The sequence below is a fragment of the Piliocolobus tephrosceles genome, chromosome 1 (genome assembly GCF_002776525.5).
Source record: "Piliocolobus tephrosceles isolate RC106 chromosome 1, ASM277652v3, whole genome shotgun sequence".
Lineage (NCBI taxonomy): Eukaryota > Metazoa > Chordata > Mammalia > Primates > Cercopithecidae > Piliocolobus > Piliocolobus tephrosceles.
In genome coordinates this window covers 196,134,243-196,147,242 of record NC_045434.1, presented here as the reverse complement: position 1 = coordinate 196,147,242, position 13,000 = coordinate 196,134,243, and the positions used below count along the sequence as shown (strand labels likewise).

Sequence of the window (13,000 nt, the reverse complement as noted above, 5' to 3'; positions counted from 1 at the left end):
AGTAGTTAGGATTACAGGTGGCTGTCAGAATGCCTGGCTAATTTTTTGTATTTTTAGTAGAAATGGGGTTTCACCATGTTGGCCAGACTGGTCTCAAACTCCTGACCTCAGGCGGTCCGCCCACCTCGGCCTCCCAAAGTGCTGGGATTACAGGTGTGAGCCACCATGCCTGGCTCCCTATTGTGCTTTCAAAAATATCTTTTTTGACTGGTTTATTGAAATTAGAATACCTGTAAGTTCCACACATTTCATTCAGTTGGTAAATCTCTCCCTTTTTTTTTTTTGAGACAGGGTCTAACTCTGTTGCCCAGGCTGGAATGCAGTGACACAATCACAGTTCACTGCAGTCTTGACCTCCTTGAGCTCAAGCGATCCTCCCACTTCAGCCTCCCAAATAGCGGGGACCACAGGCACGCACCACCACACCTGGCTAATTTTGTATTTTTTGTAGAGATGGGGTTTTGCCTTGTTGCCCAGGCTGGTCTTGAACTCCTGAGCTCAAGTGATTTGCCCACCATGGCCTCTCAAAGTGCTGGGATTACAGGCATAAGCCACCTTACCCAGCCGCTTTTCTTTTTTTTAAACTGGAGGAAAATTTGCATACAGTATATTTCAAGGGTACATTTTGATGAATTTTGTTAAATGTGTACACCCATGTCGCCTCCACAGTTAGACCTCCCTTTTTTATGCCACCGACATATTGAATATGAGTTCTGTGGAATGTCTCGTGTTCTGAATTTGTCTGTCGGCTGCCTTCTGGATCATTTACATTATTTCTCCATTGTTTATATTTCCTGTAAACTGCACGTTGCTTTAACATCATTATTAGCTTCAGCTTTTTTGGGGGGGATGGGAATGAGGTCCAGATGGTTAAGGTTGGGCCGAGCATGGTGGCTCCTGCCTGTAATCCCAGCGCTTCGGGAGGCCAAGGTGGGCAGATCACTTGAGGCCAGTAGTTTAAGACCACTCTGGCCAATATGGTGAAACCCCGTCTCTACCAAAAATACGGAAATTAGCCGGGAATGGTGGCACATGCCTGTAATCCCAGCTACTCTGGTGGCTGAGGCACGAGAATCGCTTGAACCTGGGAGGCAGAGGTTGCAGTGAGCTGAAATCACACCACTGCACTCCAGTCTGGATGACAGAGCAAAACCCTGTCTCAAATAAAAAATAAAAATAAAAGAAGGCGAGGTCATCCAATCTATGGAGGTACACTTCAGTGCGTCACATCCACGAGCACAGTGTCATGCTGCCCGCTTTAACCATGGCAGGTGGTAACCGTCCCATCTCCTTATTGTAAAGATCCTCATCGAATGGTTTCATCCTTTCAGAATCTTGCCTGAGTCGAGTATTTCATTAGGGTTGTGAAAGTGGCGATGCCTGATTATGTCTAATTTTTTAGGGAAAATTCTGTAAAAAAGACTTTCACCTCTTTTTTTTTTTTTTTTTTGAGGCGGAGTCTCGCTCTGTTGCCCAGGCTGGAGTGCAGTGGCCGGATCTCAGCTCGCTGCAAACTCCGCCTCCCGGGTTCACGCCATTCTCCTGCCTCAGCCTCCCGAGTAGCTGGGACTACAGGCGCCCGCCACCTTGTCCGGCTAGTTTTTTGTATTTTTTTAGTAGAGACGGGGTTTCGCTGTGTTAGCCAGGATGGTCTCGATCTCCTGACCTCGTGATCCGCCCGTCTCGGCCTCCCAAAGTGCTGGGATTACAGGCTTGAGCCACCGCGCCCGGCCAGAATTTCACCTCTTACCCAAAGCTCCAATTTGGTTACCCCCTGTGCTTTTAATGGTCACGTTTGAAGTGGCTTTGGTTTTTGAAATGCCAGTGCAATAGACTAATATTTAAACATGTCAAGTGAGAGAGTGCGTTTCCTTTTTCTGGTTTGTTCTTAAGTGAGTACTCGTTAAACTTAAGAAGGTTTAGAAGACAGGGAAGCCAGTGTACCCGTGGGTCACCTGAAGCTCAAAGTAAGGAAGAACTTTCTGAAGAGGGGAGCTGCCTCCAGAGACAGTGAGCCCCTTCTGCCAGGGATGTGCACAGCTCCAAGTATAGATAACCACTTGGTGAGGATGTTGTTGGAGGAAGTTGTCTCCTTCCCGAAGCTAGGAGTGTGTGTGTCTCCAAAGTTTCTGGCTCTTTGCTAATACCAGGGCAGGTGATGAGTAATGGGAAGTTCTTCTTGTTGACATATTTGGAGGGGATACTCTGGGTTGCTTTGTCGACAGCAGTAGCTGTGGTCTGTAAGCTGGGAATCCCACAGGAGCTGAGGGATGGGAAGGGGATGACCAGGGAGCAGGGTCCACCGGGACCCCTGTTTGTTTAAATATTATCTTTGTATTGAAGCATTGCGTAAACACTGAGAAGTGCACAAATCATAATGGACAAGTCAATAAATTTTCAAAAAGTGAATACACCTGTGTAACCAGTACCCAGCTCAATAAACAAAGCGTTTCCAGTTCCCTTAGAGCCCTCCACCTGAGGATAACCGTCCTAAGCTAAATTCTAATAGGTTCATTTTGCCTGTTTTTAAATTTATTTTATTTTTTATTTTTATTTATTTATTTTTGAGATGGGGTTTTGCTCTTCTTGCCCAGGTTGGAGTGCAATGGCATGGTCTTGGCTCACTGCAACCTCTGCCTCCCAGGTTCAAGCAATTCTCCTGCAACCTCTGCCTCCCAGGTTCAAGCAATTCTCCTGTCTCAGCCTCCCAAGTAGCTGGGATTACAGGTGCCTGCCACCACAACCAGCTAATTTTGTTTGTTTGTTTGTTTGTTTGTTTTGAGACAGAGTCTCGTTCTGTCACCCAGGCTGGAGTGCAGTGGCGTGATCTCAGCTCACTAAAAGCTCTGCCTCCCGGGTTCACGGCACGCTATTCTCCTGCCTCAGCCTCCCAAATAGGTGGAACTACAGGCGCCCGCCACCGTGCCTGGCTAATTTTTTGTATTTTTAGTAGAGATGGAGTTTCACCATGTTAGCCAGGATGGTCTCGATCTCCTGACCTCGTGATCCACCCGCCTAGGACTTCTGAAGTGCTGGGATTATAGGCGTGAACCACTGTACCCAGCTCATTGTAGTTTTAATTTGCATTTTTCTGATTAATGAAGTTGAGGACCTCTTCAAATGTTTATTGCCATTCGGACAGCCTCTTTTATGAAATGCCTCTTCAAGTCTTTTGTCCATTTTTAAAAATTGGTTGTCTTTCCTTTGCATCTTACATGGCAGGAGTTCATAATTTAATATGTGGAGTCTTTGTAAGTCGCCAGTCTCCCTCTATGTTGTTTCTATAAGGTTGTGGACTGTAATAGAGAGGGTTTCTCACTTTAACCAGATGATTCACTTAGAACAACTTTACCTCTTGTTTGGCCGGTCACAGGTGCCTAAATGCGCATCCTCTCACGCTGCTCCTGAAGATGTTGCTGCCACTGCTGCTAGTGGTAGCTAATGTCACGTGCCACTTTCCGCAGGCCAGGCAGGGTTCTGTGCACTTTACGTATTAACTCTTGTTTTTTTTTTTTTTTTTTGAGACAGGGTCTCACTCTGTCACCCCAGCTGGAGTACAGTGGCGTGATCATGGCTCACTGCAGCCTTGACCTCCCAGGCTCAAGTGATCCTCCCTCCTCAGCAACCTGCAGCCTGCATAGCTGGGACTACAGGTGTGCCACCACACCTGGCTAATTTTTTAATTTTTTTTTGTAGAGATGGGGTCTCACCATGTTGCCCAGGCTGGCCTCAAACTCTGGGGCTCAAGCGATTCTCCCACCTCAGCCTCCCAAACTGCCGAGATTACAGGTGTGAGCCACTGCACCCAGCCCAGAGCCTGTGCTGCTTTGGACAGCATCTGTTCTCTAGGTTTTGTTTGTTTGTTTGTTTTTGAGGTGAGTCTTGCTCTGTTCCCCAGGTTGGAATGCAATGGTGCGGTCTCGGCTCACTGCAACCTCCACCTCCCCAGTTCAGGTGATTGTCTTGCCTCAGCCTCCTGACTAGCTGGGGACTACGGGCATGTGCCACCACACCCGGCTAACTTTTGTATTTTTTAGTAGAGACACGGTTTCTCCATGTTGTCAGGCTGGTCTCAAACTCCCAACCTCATGATCTGCTGCCTCGGCTTCCCAAAGTGCTGGGATTACAGGTGTGAGCCACTGTACCTGGCCTGGTCTCTAGTGCTTCCTCACAAGCAGTCACTCTGTCTTAACATCCAGCATGATAGAGGGGTTCAGTCCAAGGCAGTTCTGGGGTTACTGTGATGTCTGTCATTTCCCAAGCCCCCTGCTAAATATTCCTGTCCTTCCCTATAAGCCTGGGGTTGAATACTATTATCAGCCCCATTTTACAGGTGAGGAAACTGAGGGCTAAAGATGTTAAATGTCGTGCCCAAAACCACACAGCTATGAGTGGATGGTAAAGCCAGGATTCACACCCTGGCCTGCCCAACTCCTTCCTGTGACTGGAATCCCAACTCTCCTGGAGTCACGGCCTATTGCTCCAGTGCCTGCATTCAGCCTACACATATATTTTGTTTGGCCTGCAAGTTAAGGAGTGTTTTTTTGATTTGAGGTATGGTTTAGTAAGGCTTTGGTAATTTGGCTGCTTCTAAAAACACTGGGTCCGAGTTGCTGTGTAGCGACTGTCAGCTGGAGCCAGGTAGCCACTGCCCTCTGTAGACTACTTGGAGGTTCCCGCTCTGCCTGGCTTCACTCATTACTTGCCCAACCCGTTGTGATTTTCCGTGCAGTGAGATGTGAGACTATCCTTTTCCTCCTGCCACATACACTCCTGAGGGTCAGGTATCAGAATCACCTGTGGGGCTTTTTTAAGCTGTACTTCCCCTCCCCTACTCACCATCCCTACTATTGTACCACTGGCAGTGGTGAGACGGTTTCCTATAGGAATTTGTAGTTTCTCTATGTTGTATTAGGGTAGGAAAAAAGATCAACAGCTTGAGCCGGGTGTAGTGGCTCAAACCTGTAATCCCAGCACTTTGGGAGGCTGAGGTAGGTGGATTGCCTGAGGTCAGGAGTTCGAGACCAGCCTGGCCAACATGATGAAACCCCGTCTCTACTAAAAATACAAAGAATTAGCTGTGCATGGTAGCAGACGCCTGTAATCCCAGCTCCTCGGGAGGCTGAGGCAGGAGAATTGCTTGAGCCTGGGAGGCAGAGGTTACACTGAGCCGAGATCACGCCATTGCACTCCAGCCTGGGCAACAAAAGCGAAACTCCATCTCAAAAAAATTAATTTAAAAAAAAGGTCAACTTCCATATCCCTGTGTCCCAGTAGTGTCATGTGTGCCACACTAAACTGGAAAGACTGTGGAATTAAGGTCAGAACTGGGTTCTGGTCTTGCCTCTGCCTCTAACTTACATGCAAGTCAGTTGTCCTCTCAGGCCGGATATAGTAGCTCACACCTGTAATCTCAGCACTTTGGGAGGCCACGGCGGGAAGATCACTTGAGGCCAGAGTTTAAAACCAGCCTAACCAATGGGGTGAAACCCTGTCTCTATAATACAAAAATTAGCCAGGCATGGTGGTGCACACCTGTAATTCCAGCTACCTGGGAAGCTAAGACATGAGAATTGCTTGAACCCAGGAGATGGAGGTTGCGGTGAGCCAAGATTATGCCGTCTTTGAGACTTCATCTCAAAGAAAAAAAAAGAAAATTGTCCTCTCAGAGCCTTGTTTTTCTCCTCTGTAAAATGGAGCTAGTAATTCCTGTCCACCCACTGAGGTGCAGTGGGTGGCTCCAGTGAGATCATGACTGGTAACGTTCTTTGTAAACTGGGAGTTTACTTGCGCAGGGTAGTTGGTGTCCTCAGCCAAGCTGAGCATCCCTGTCCTCTAGGAAGAGTCCACATTCCTGGGGGCCTGGCCTTGTGCTGGGGGCCATATGATTGTGTTTGAAGGAGAGAGCCCATAGGACTTTCTCCGAGGCTTGGATACAGTGCATTGCTGGGGCCACCCTAACAGTGTGGTCCTTTCCCCGTTATCTACCTGGCACTCTTCTCCCTATGGAGGTGGACTGTGCTGGGCCATGTCTACCTTCTCCATGGGCTCCACAGGCACTGCTGGAGGGCTTGGGGATCAACTGAGACTATGAAAGGACTATCTGAATAAAACCAACTAGCCTGCAAAACTCTACTAATCTAACCTTCAAGGTGTCTGTCTCTGTGTTTCAGAGGTGTGATTTCTTCATTAATTGCACAAAATTCACTTAGCATTTGCTCTGTGCTAGGCCCTGCACTGGGTGCTGAAGGTGAACGGGCATTCCACAGACATAGGGTTATGATCGTTACCGAAGGAGCCCCTGGTGGCCTGAACTCAGGGGACCTGAGGGATGCAATGGACAGTGAGGCTGGTACAGATGATGGCTGTGCCTCCCTTGTCAGGGTAGGGACTTTGGACTTTATGTTGCAGGTAGGGAGCCTTTGACGGTTTTTTGACAATGCCCAGGGAGGTTCCTGGGCATTAGCTTAGGGGAGGAGGAGCAGGAAGATGAGAACATGAGGAGTTTAGTGTGGGATGTGTTTGAGTGTGAGGTTCTGTGGAACATCCAGTGGTTGCCGTGTGGTAGGCAGCTGGATTTATGAGCCAAGACTCAGGAAAGTTCTGGACTAGGGTTAGAGATCTGAGAGGTATTGGTAATTGATAGAGGATTGACTATGAATGGAACTGTACAGGCCAGGCACAGTTACTCACACCTGTAATCCCAGCACTTTAAGAGGCCCAGGCAGGAGGATCACTTGAGCCCGGGTATTCAAGAACAGCCTGGGCAACATAGCGGGACCCTGTCTCTGCAAAAAGTGTTTTAGAAATTAGCTGAGTGTGATGGCACATGCCTCTTGTCCCAGCTACTCGGGAGGTTGAGGTGGGAGGATCACTTGAGCTCAGAGGTTGAGGCTGCAGTGAGCCATGAATCATGTGCTGTACTCCAGCCTGGGCAACACAGACCCTGTCTCACAACAAAACATAACAAAACAAAACAAAACAAAACAAAGCCTTACGGAGTAGGGGGAGGAGAAGAATGAACTGTGGGGTGGTTCAGCCCCCTCAAGTTACAGATGAGCAAATGGCCCCAGAAGAAAGCCGTTTGCTTATGGCCTCAGCAATGTCATTCATCCGTTCATTCAACAGATATTTATTGAATACCTGACATGTACTAGGAGCTAGTTTGAGTGCTGGGATACAGCAGTGAGCAAAACACTCATGGAGCTTACATTCCAGTGGGCAGACTCAGAAAGCAAATTAAATATTATGTTAAGTAGGGAAATGCTACAGATAAAAGTAAAGCAGTGTATTCTTAGATTCTAAAGATAAGGAAAATAGGGCCGGGCGTGGTGGCTCACACCTGTAATCCCAGCACTTTGGGAGGCTGAGGCGGGCAGATCACTTGAGGTCAGGAGTTTGAGACCAGCCTGGCCAACATGGTGAAACCCCATCTCTATTAAAAATACAAAAATCAGCCAGGTATGGCAGTGGGTGCCTGTAATCCCAGCTACTCGAGAGACTGAGGCAGGAGAATTGCTTGAGCTTGGGAGGCAGAGGCTGCGGTGAGCTGAGATCGTGCCACTGCACTCCAGCCTGCATGATAGAGGGAGACTGTCTCAAAAAAAAAAAAAAAAAAAAAAAAAGACTTTTAAGATTTTGACCTAAGTAATAGGAAGGATGGCGTTGCCACAAGGTAAGATAATGTGATGAGTAGGTTTTAGGGGAGAACTGGGAGTTCAGTTTTGGACAAGTTAACTTAGAGCTACCTGTGGACACCTACACAGAGTCAGTAGCAGCAGCAATAAGACCCTCATTTCAGCCCCTTCCCCTTCTCTTGGATGCCAGTTCTGTGCACTCGTCCTGTCTGGGTAACTTTCTCATCCCTGGCAGCTGACCTGGGCCACTGGCCGCCTCCCCACACTGAGAACTGACCCCAGCCCCTGTCGCTAGGTTGTGCACAGGGACCTGAAGCCCAGCAACATCCTGTACGTGGATGAGTCCGGGAATCCCGAGTGCCTGCGCATCTGTGACTTTGGTTTTGCCAAACAGCTGCGGGCTGAGAATGGGCTCCTCATGACACCTTGCTACACAGCCAACTTCGTGGCGCCAGAGGTGAGTGGCACAGCCTCCTCAGCTGTAAGAGTGAGGGGGAACTGGAGGCCTTGTGCCCCCTCCTAGAGGCCCCATGTTGGCCAGGACTCCAGTCTCTGTGACCTTGGCCCAGCTGGCAAGGGGAGATCTAGCCTGTGCCTGGAACCCTTGTCCTGCCCTTGAGGGGAGTAGCAGGAAGCATCTGTGGTGACTTTCTACTGCCCCCAGACTGACCACCTCCCCTGCCCCGTTGCCAGGTGCTGAAGCGCCAGGGCTATGATGAAGGCTGTGACATCTGGAGCCTGGGCATTCTGCTCTACACCATGCTGGCGGGGTGAGTGTCCCTGGCCTGGACCCTTCCCCACTCCTGTACCCTAGCGTTTGGGCTGGGCGGTGCTTGTCTGATAGGAACGGCTCAGCCAGCTCTGACTCAGGATGGTCTGGAAATCGAGACATGCTCCTGCCTCTGGGAGCTCTATCTTGGGAGTATTCCGTCTGAGGGGGAGACGCAGTCTCCCCCAGTTCCAGGGTGGAGGCCAGAGTCTGTACCCAGTCCGTGCGGGCTTTTCTGCAGATACACTCCATTTGCCAACGGTCCCAGTGACACACCAGAGGAAATCCTAACCCGGATCGGCAGTGGGAAGTTTACCCTCAGTGGGGGAAACTGGAACACAGTGTCAGAGACAGCCAAGGTGAGTCTGTATGGCCTGCGTGGGCTTATTTGGAGGAGGGAGGCAGGGTCCCATCCCAGGGCTTTTCAGCAGTTCACGAACAGCCTCATTTCTCCAAGTGGATGTTCCACAAATCCCTTTTGCTGTAGTTCTCCAAGTGGAAGATTCCCAGGCAGACCACCACCATCCCCGCACCTTGTTGGGGTAACTTGGTGATCATTCATTGGCTCTTCTCATTCTGGGCCCTGTGGGGCACCCAGGGCTGCGTCATCGGTCCCGGCCTTGTGGAAACCTAGTGCAGTGAGGGATACTACCTAGTTTGCACACAAGGAGCAGAGATGCCTGGAGGCACAGATAGGTGGACCCTCTTGGCCAGGGGTGTGGACCGTGGAGACACAGAGCAGAGCAACTGGCCATGCCACGCAGAGCCTCCTTGGAGGAAGTAGCATGTGAGCTTTCAGTATTAGCAATAGTTTTTGGTTATTGGGAACCTGTATGCCAGACAGAGTTGAACCCTCTAGGTACGGCCACCTCACATCAACCTGTGAGGCAGGGAGTGGTTATTCCTATTTCTCAGCAGGGAAACTGAGGCTCAGAGAGTTCAAGAAACTTGCTCAAGGCACTCACTTGATGAGTGCAAAAGGCAGGTTTTGAACCTGAATCTGTCTGAGCCCAAACCTGAAGCTTTTCCCACCTTCCCACATGGCTTTTTTAACGCAAAGGAGAACTGGAAGGGTGTTCCAGGACACAGGGCCTAGAGCAGCGAAGGCCCAGAGATAGGAGCCTTGGCTGTGTGCGGGGAGCCCTGGAGCAGAGTGGAGAATGGATCCCAGGGGCTGCTGCAAGGGTTCAGGCGGGAGCTAGCAGAAGATGGTTGCCCTTCTGTGTCCCATTAGGGGCCTGCTCCCCTGCAGCCCTCCCACCACCCCCTTGCCCACTGTGTCCCCAGGACCTGGTGTCCAAGATGCTACATGTGGATCCCCACCAGCGCCTCACAGCTAAGCAGGTTCTGCAGCATCCATGGGTCACCCAGAAAGACAAGCTTCCCCAAAGCCAGCTGTCCCATCAGGACCTACAGCTTGTGAAGGTATGGCCACCCTTGGGCTGCTGGGCATCTAGGGGGTCAGCCCATGGTGGCATGGTCAGGGACTTGTGGCAGAGCCAGGCAATTCCATGTCTGTGCAGAGCACCATGAGGTGGAACATAGGAGAAGAAGACACAGCCCTGCCCTAAGGGAGCTTAACACGCTACAGTGTCACGGTGCACTCACAGCCCCCAGTCCTCTGGAAGACACAGCTGCTGACCTCTGAACCCTCCAGTCTTAAGGGGATTGGACCCATGACCATAAAGGACCACTGAGGCTGGATTAACAGTGGGCTTGGCTGGGCGCGGTGGCTCACGCCTGTAATCCCAGCACTTTGGGAGGCTGAGGAGGGTGGATCACGAGGTCAGGAGTTCAAGACCAGCCTGACCAAGATGGTGAAACCCCGTCTCTACTAAAAATACAAAAATTAGCCAGGCATGGTGGCAGGCTCCTGTAATCCCAGCCATTCGGGAGGCTGAGGCAGGAGAATCGCTTGAACCCAGGGGGCAGAGGTTGCAGTGAGCCAGGATTGTGCCACTGCACTCCAGCCTGGGTGACAGAGTGAGATTCCATCTCAGAAAACAAACAAACAAAACAGTGGGCTATGGGGCTGGGCGAGGTTGCTCACGCCTGTAATCCCAGCATTTTGGGAGGCCAAGGCGGGTGGATCACTTGAAGTCAGGAGTTCAAGACCAGCCTGGCCAACATGGTGAAACCCTATCTCTACTAAAAATACAAAAATTAGCCTGGCGTGGTGGCAGGTGCCTGTAACATCCCAGCACTTTGGGAGGCTGAGGCAGGTGGATCACCTGAAGTCAGGAGTTCAAGACCAACCTGGCCAACATGGTGAAACTCTGTCTCTACTAAAAATACAAAAATTAGCTGGGCGTGGTGGCGGGTACCTGTAATCCCAGCTACTTAGGAGGCTGAGGCAGGAGAATCACTTGAACCCGGGAGGCGGAGGTTGCAGTGAGCCAAGATTGTGCCACTGCACTCCAACCTTGCCTGTCTAAAAACAAAAATAAAACAAAACAAAAAACAGTGGGCTGTGGAACACTGAGAGGGGCTGGCCTACCCTTGGGGCATGCATCCCCTCGCCACTACATCTTCCACCATTGTGAACTGACCTCCCCGCTTCTCTTTCAGGGAGCCATGGCTGCCACATACTCCGCACTCAACAGCTCCAAGCCCACTCCCCAGCTGAAGCCCATCGAGTCATCCATCCTGGCTCAGCGGCGAGTGAGGAAGTTGCCATCCACCACCCTGTGAGGCACCAGGGCATTCAGGCCACAGGGCAGTGCTAGCTTGACGGAGGCAGCATGCTTCCCAGAGGGAGTAGGCCAGAGCCACAGGGCCAGAGGGAGCTGGAACCCGAGGGGCCGGGGAAGCCGCCAGCCCAGAACACCCCTAGTGAGGGTGTGAGAAGTGCCTTCTCCTTCCCCAGGATGGACTCTTCTCGGCTCAGGCTCTGCTGGTGGAAAGCGATTCACTATACAAACTCTTTTTTTATGGAAAAAATGGCATCAACCACCATGGATTTTTACAAGATCCATTTGCCTTTCTGGGAGCAGAAACAGCCATTGCGGCCCAAGGAGGGGAACTGAGTCACACTGGGGCTCTCTGAGACTCTTTAGAGCAGCTTTGGGATCCCACCCTGGGGACCCCCACGATTGGCCATCTGTAGCCATCTGCACACAGCTCCGAGACAGTCCGGTGTCACCTCTCTCAGAGCCTCTGGCTGGTTAGCAGAACTCATTCTATCCCCAGTCAGCTCCTTTTCCGTTCTGTTCTGCTGGGAGTTCTAGAACCACTTCCTGCTACAGGAGGGGACTCATGCCCTGCTGGCTTCCAGCTTCAGGCACCAGCATCCACCTCGGCCCCACCAGTGGATCCCCTGTGGTCAGGCTGGGCAGCCCCAGAGAGAGGATGTGGAAAGCACTTTTTGGCTGACTTCTTTTGGGGTTGGCAACAGAACAGAGTTCACGGGAGGCCAGTGGGTGGGCCATGAGGGACAGGGGCTTTTTTTATTTCTTCCTCTGCTGGTTACTCAGGGTTCATCTGTCCATGGCCTTTCTAATAAACTGTTGAGTTGAAGCACGCTCTCCTCCACTGTTCATCCCTGAATTTACCCTCTCTCTGCTATTGGATGTTGAAGACATTGGCAGTGACAGAAAATGGGCCAGGGCCAATTAGCCCAGCTGCTTGGAACCAGGTCATGTGGGGAGTGTGTGGGAATCCTGCTGGTCCAGCCCACGCGTCCCTGCCAGGGGATTCCATTATGGTATTGATGACAGTATTATTAGCCACTGGTGACCAAGTGCCAGGCACTATGCCTGGCCTCACATGAATATCTCATTTAATCTTAACCCTGTGAGGTAGATGCTCTGTATTATCCCCGTTTTTTTGTTTTTTTTTTTTTTTTTGAGACGAAGTCTCGCTCTGTCGCCCAGGCTGGAGTGCAGTGGCCGGATCTCAGCTCACTATAAGCTCCGCCTCCCAGGTTTACACCATTCTCCTGCCTCAGCCTCCCGAGTAGCTGGGACTACAGGCGCCCGCCACCTCGCCCGGCTAGTTTTTTGTATTTTTTAGTAGAGACGGGGTTTCCCTGTGTTAGCCAGGATGGTCTCGATCTCCTGACCTCGTGATCCACCCGTCTCAGCCTCCCAACGTGTATCCCTGTTTTATAGATGGGGAAACAGGCTCAAGTTGGGGAATGACATTTTCTCATGCAGTATTTTCTGAGCACCCATTCTGGCCCTGTACTGGATGCTGATGAACCAGCTAAAGAACAAGGCCATTGTGTCCAGGGGTCTTACCTCCCAGTAAGATGGACACTTAACAAGCCAAGATCAGCTACTGAGAAGACGTGCGGAATTAAACTTGGGTGAGGAATTGGGTGGTCAGGGAAGGCTATTCTGGGGAGGTAACCTGGGAGCTGAGATCTGAATGGTGAGAAGGGGTCAGCCAAGACTGGGAGGCAGAGGGCAGGCAGGACAAAGGCCATGAGGGGGAAATAGGCTTGGTGTGCTCAGGGATGAGAGGAGGCTGATGTAGCTGTGACCCCAGAGCCAGGTGTTCGCCCAAGATGAGGCGAGAAAGGAGGCAGAAACCAGTTGTGCTAGGCACTGTAGGCCAGGATTAGGCATGTGTTTAATTCTGAGTGAGGTGCAAG

General features: G+C 50.8%; 1 protein-coding gene across 3 annotated transcripts in view; it reads left to right on the top strand.

Moving 5' to 3' along the window:
• Nucleotides 1–11,925, top strand: part of RPS6KA1 (ribosomal protein S6 kinase A1) — a 46,387-nt gene extending 34,462 nt beyond the window's left edge. For all 3 annotated transcript variants that reach the window (XM_023219549.2, XM_023219550.3, XM_023219547.3), the window contains 5 exons: nucleotides 7,933–8,094; nucleotides 8,331–8,407; nucleotides 8,648–8,765; nucleotides 9,694–9,831; nucleotides 10,975–11,925. In XM_023219549.2, the coding sequence (XP_023075317.1) occupies nucleotides 7,933–8,094; nucleotides 8,331–8,407; nucleotides 8,648–8,765; nucleotides 9,694–9,831; nucleotides 10,975–11,097 (618 nt within the window). In that variant the 3' untranslated portion in view covers nucleotides 11,098–11,925. The remainder of the gene's footprint in view (nucleotides 1–7,932; nucleotides 8,095–8,330; nucleotides 8,408–8,647; nucleotides 8,766–9,693; nucleotides 9,832–10,974) is intronic.
• The last annotated feature ends 1,075 nt before the right edge of the window (nucleotides 11,926–13,000 follow it).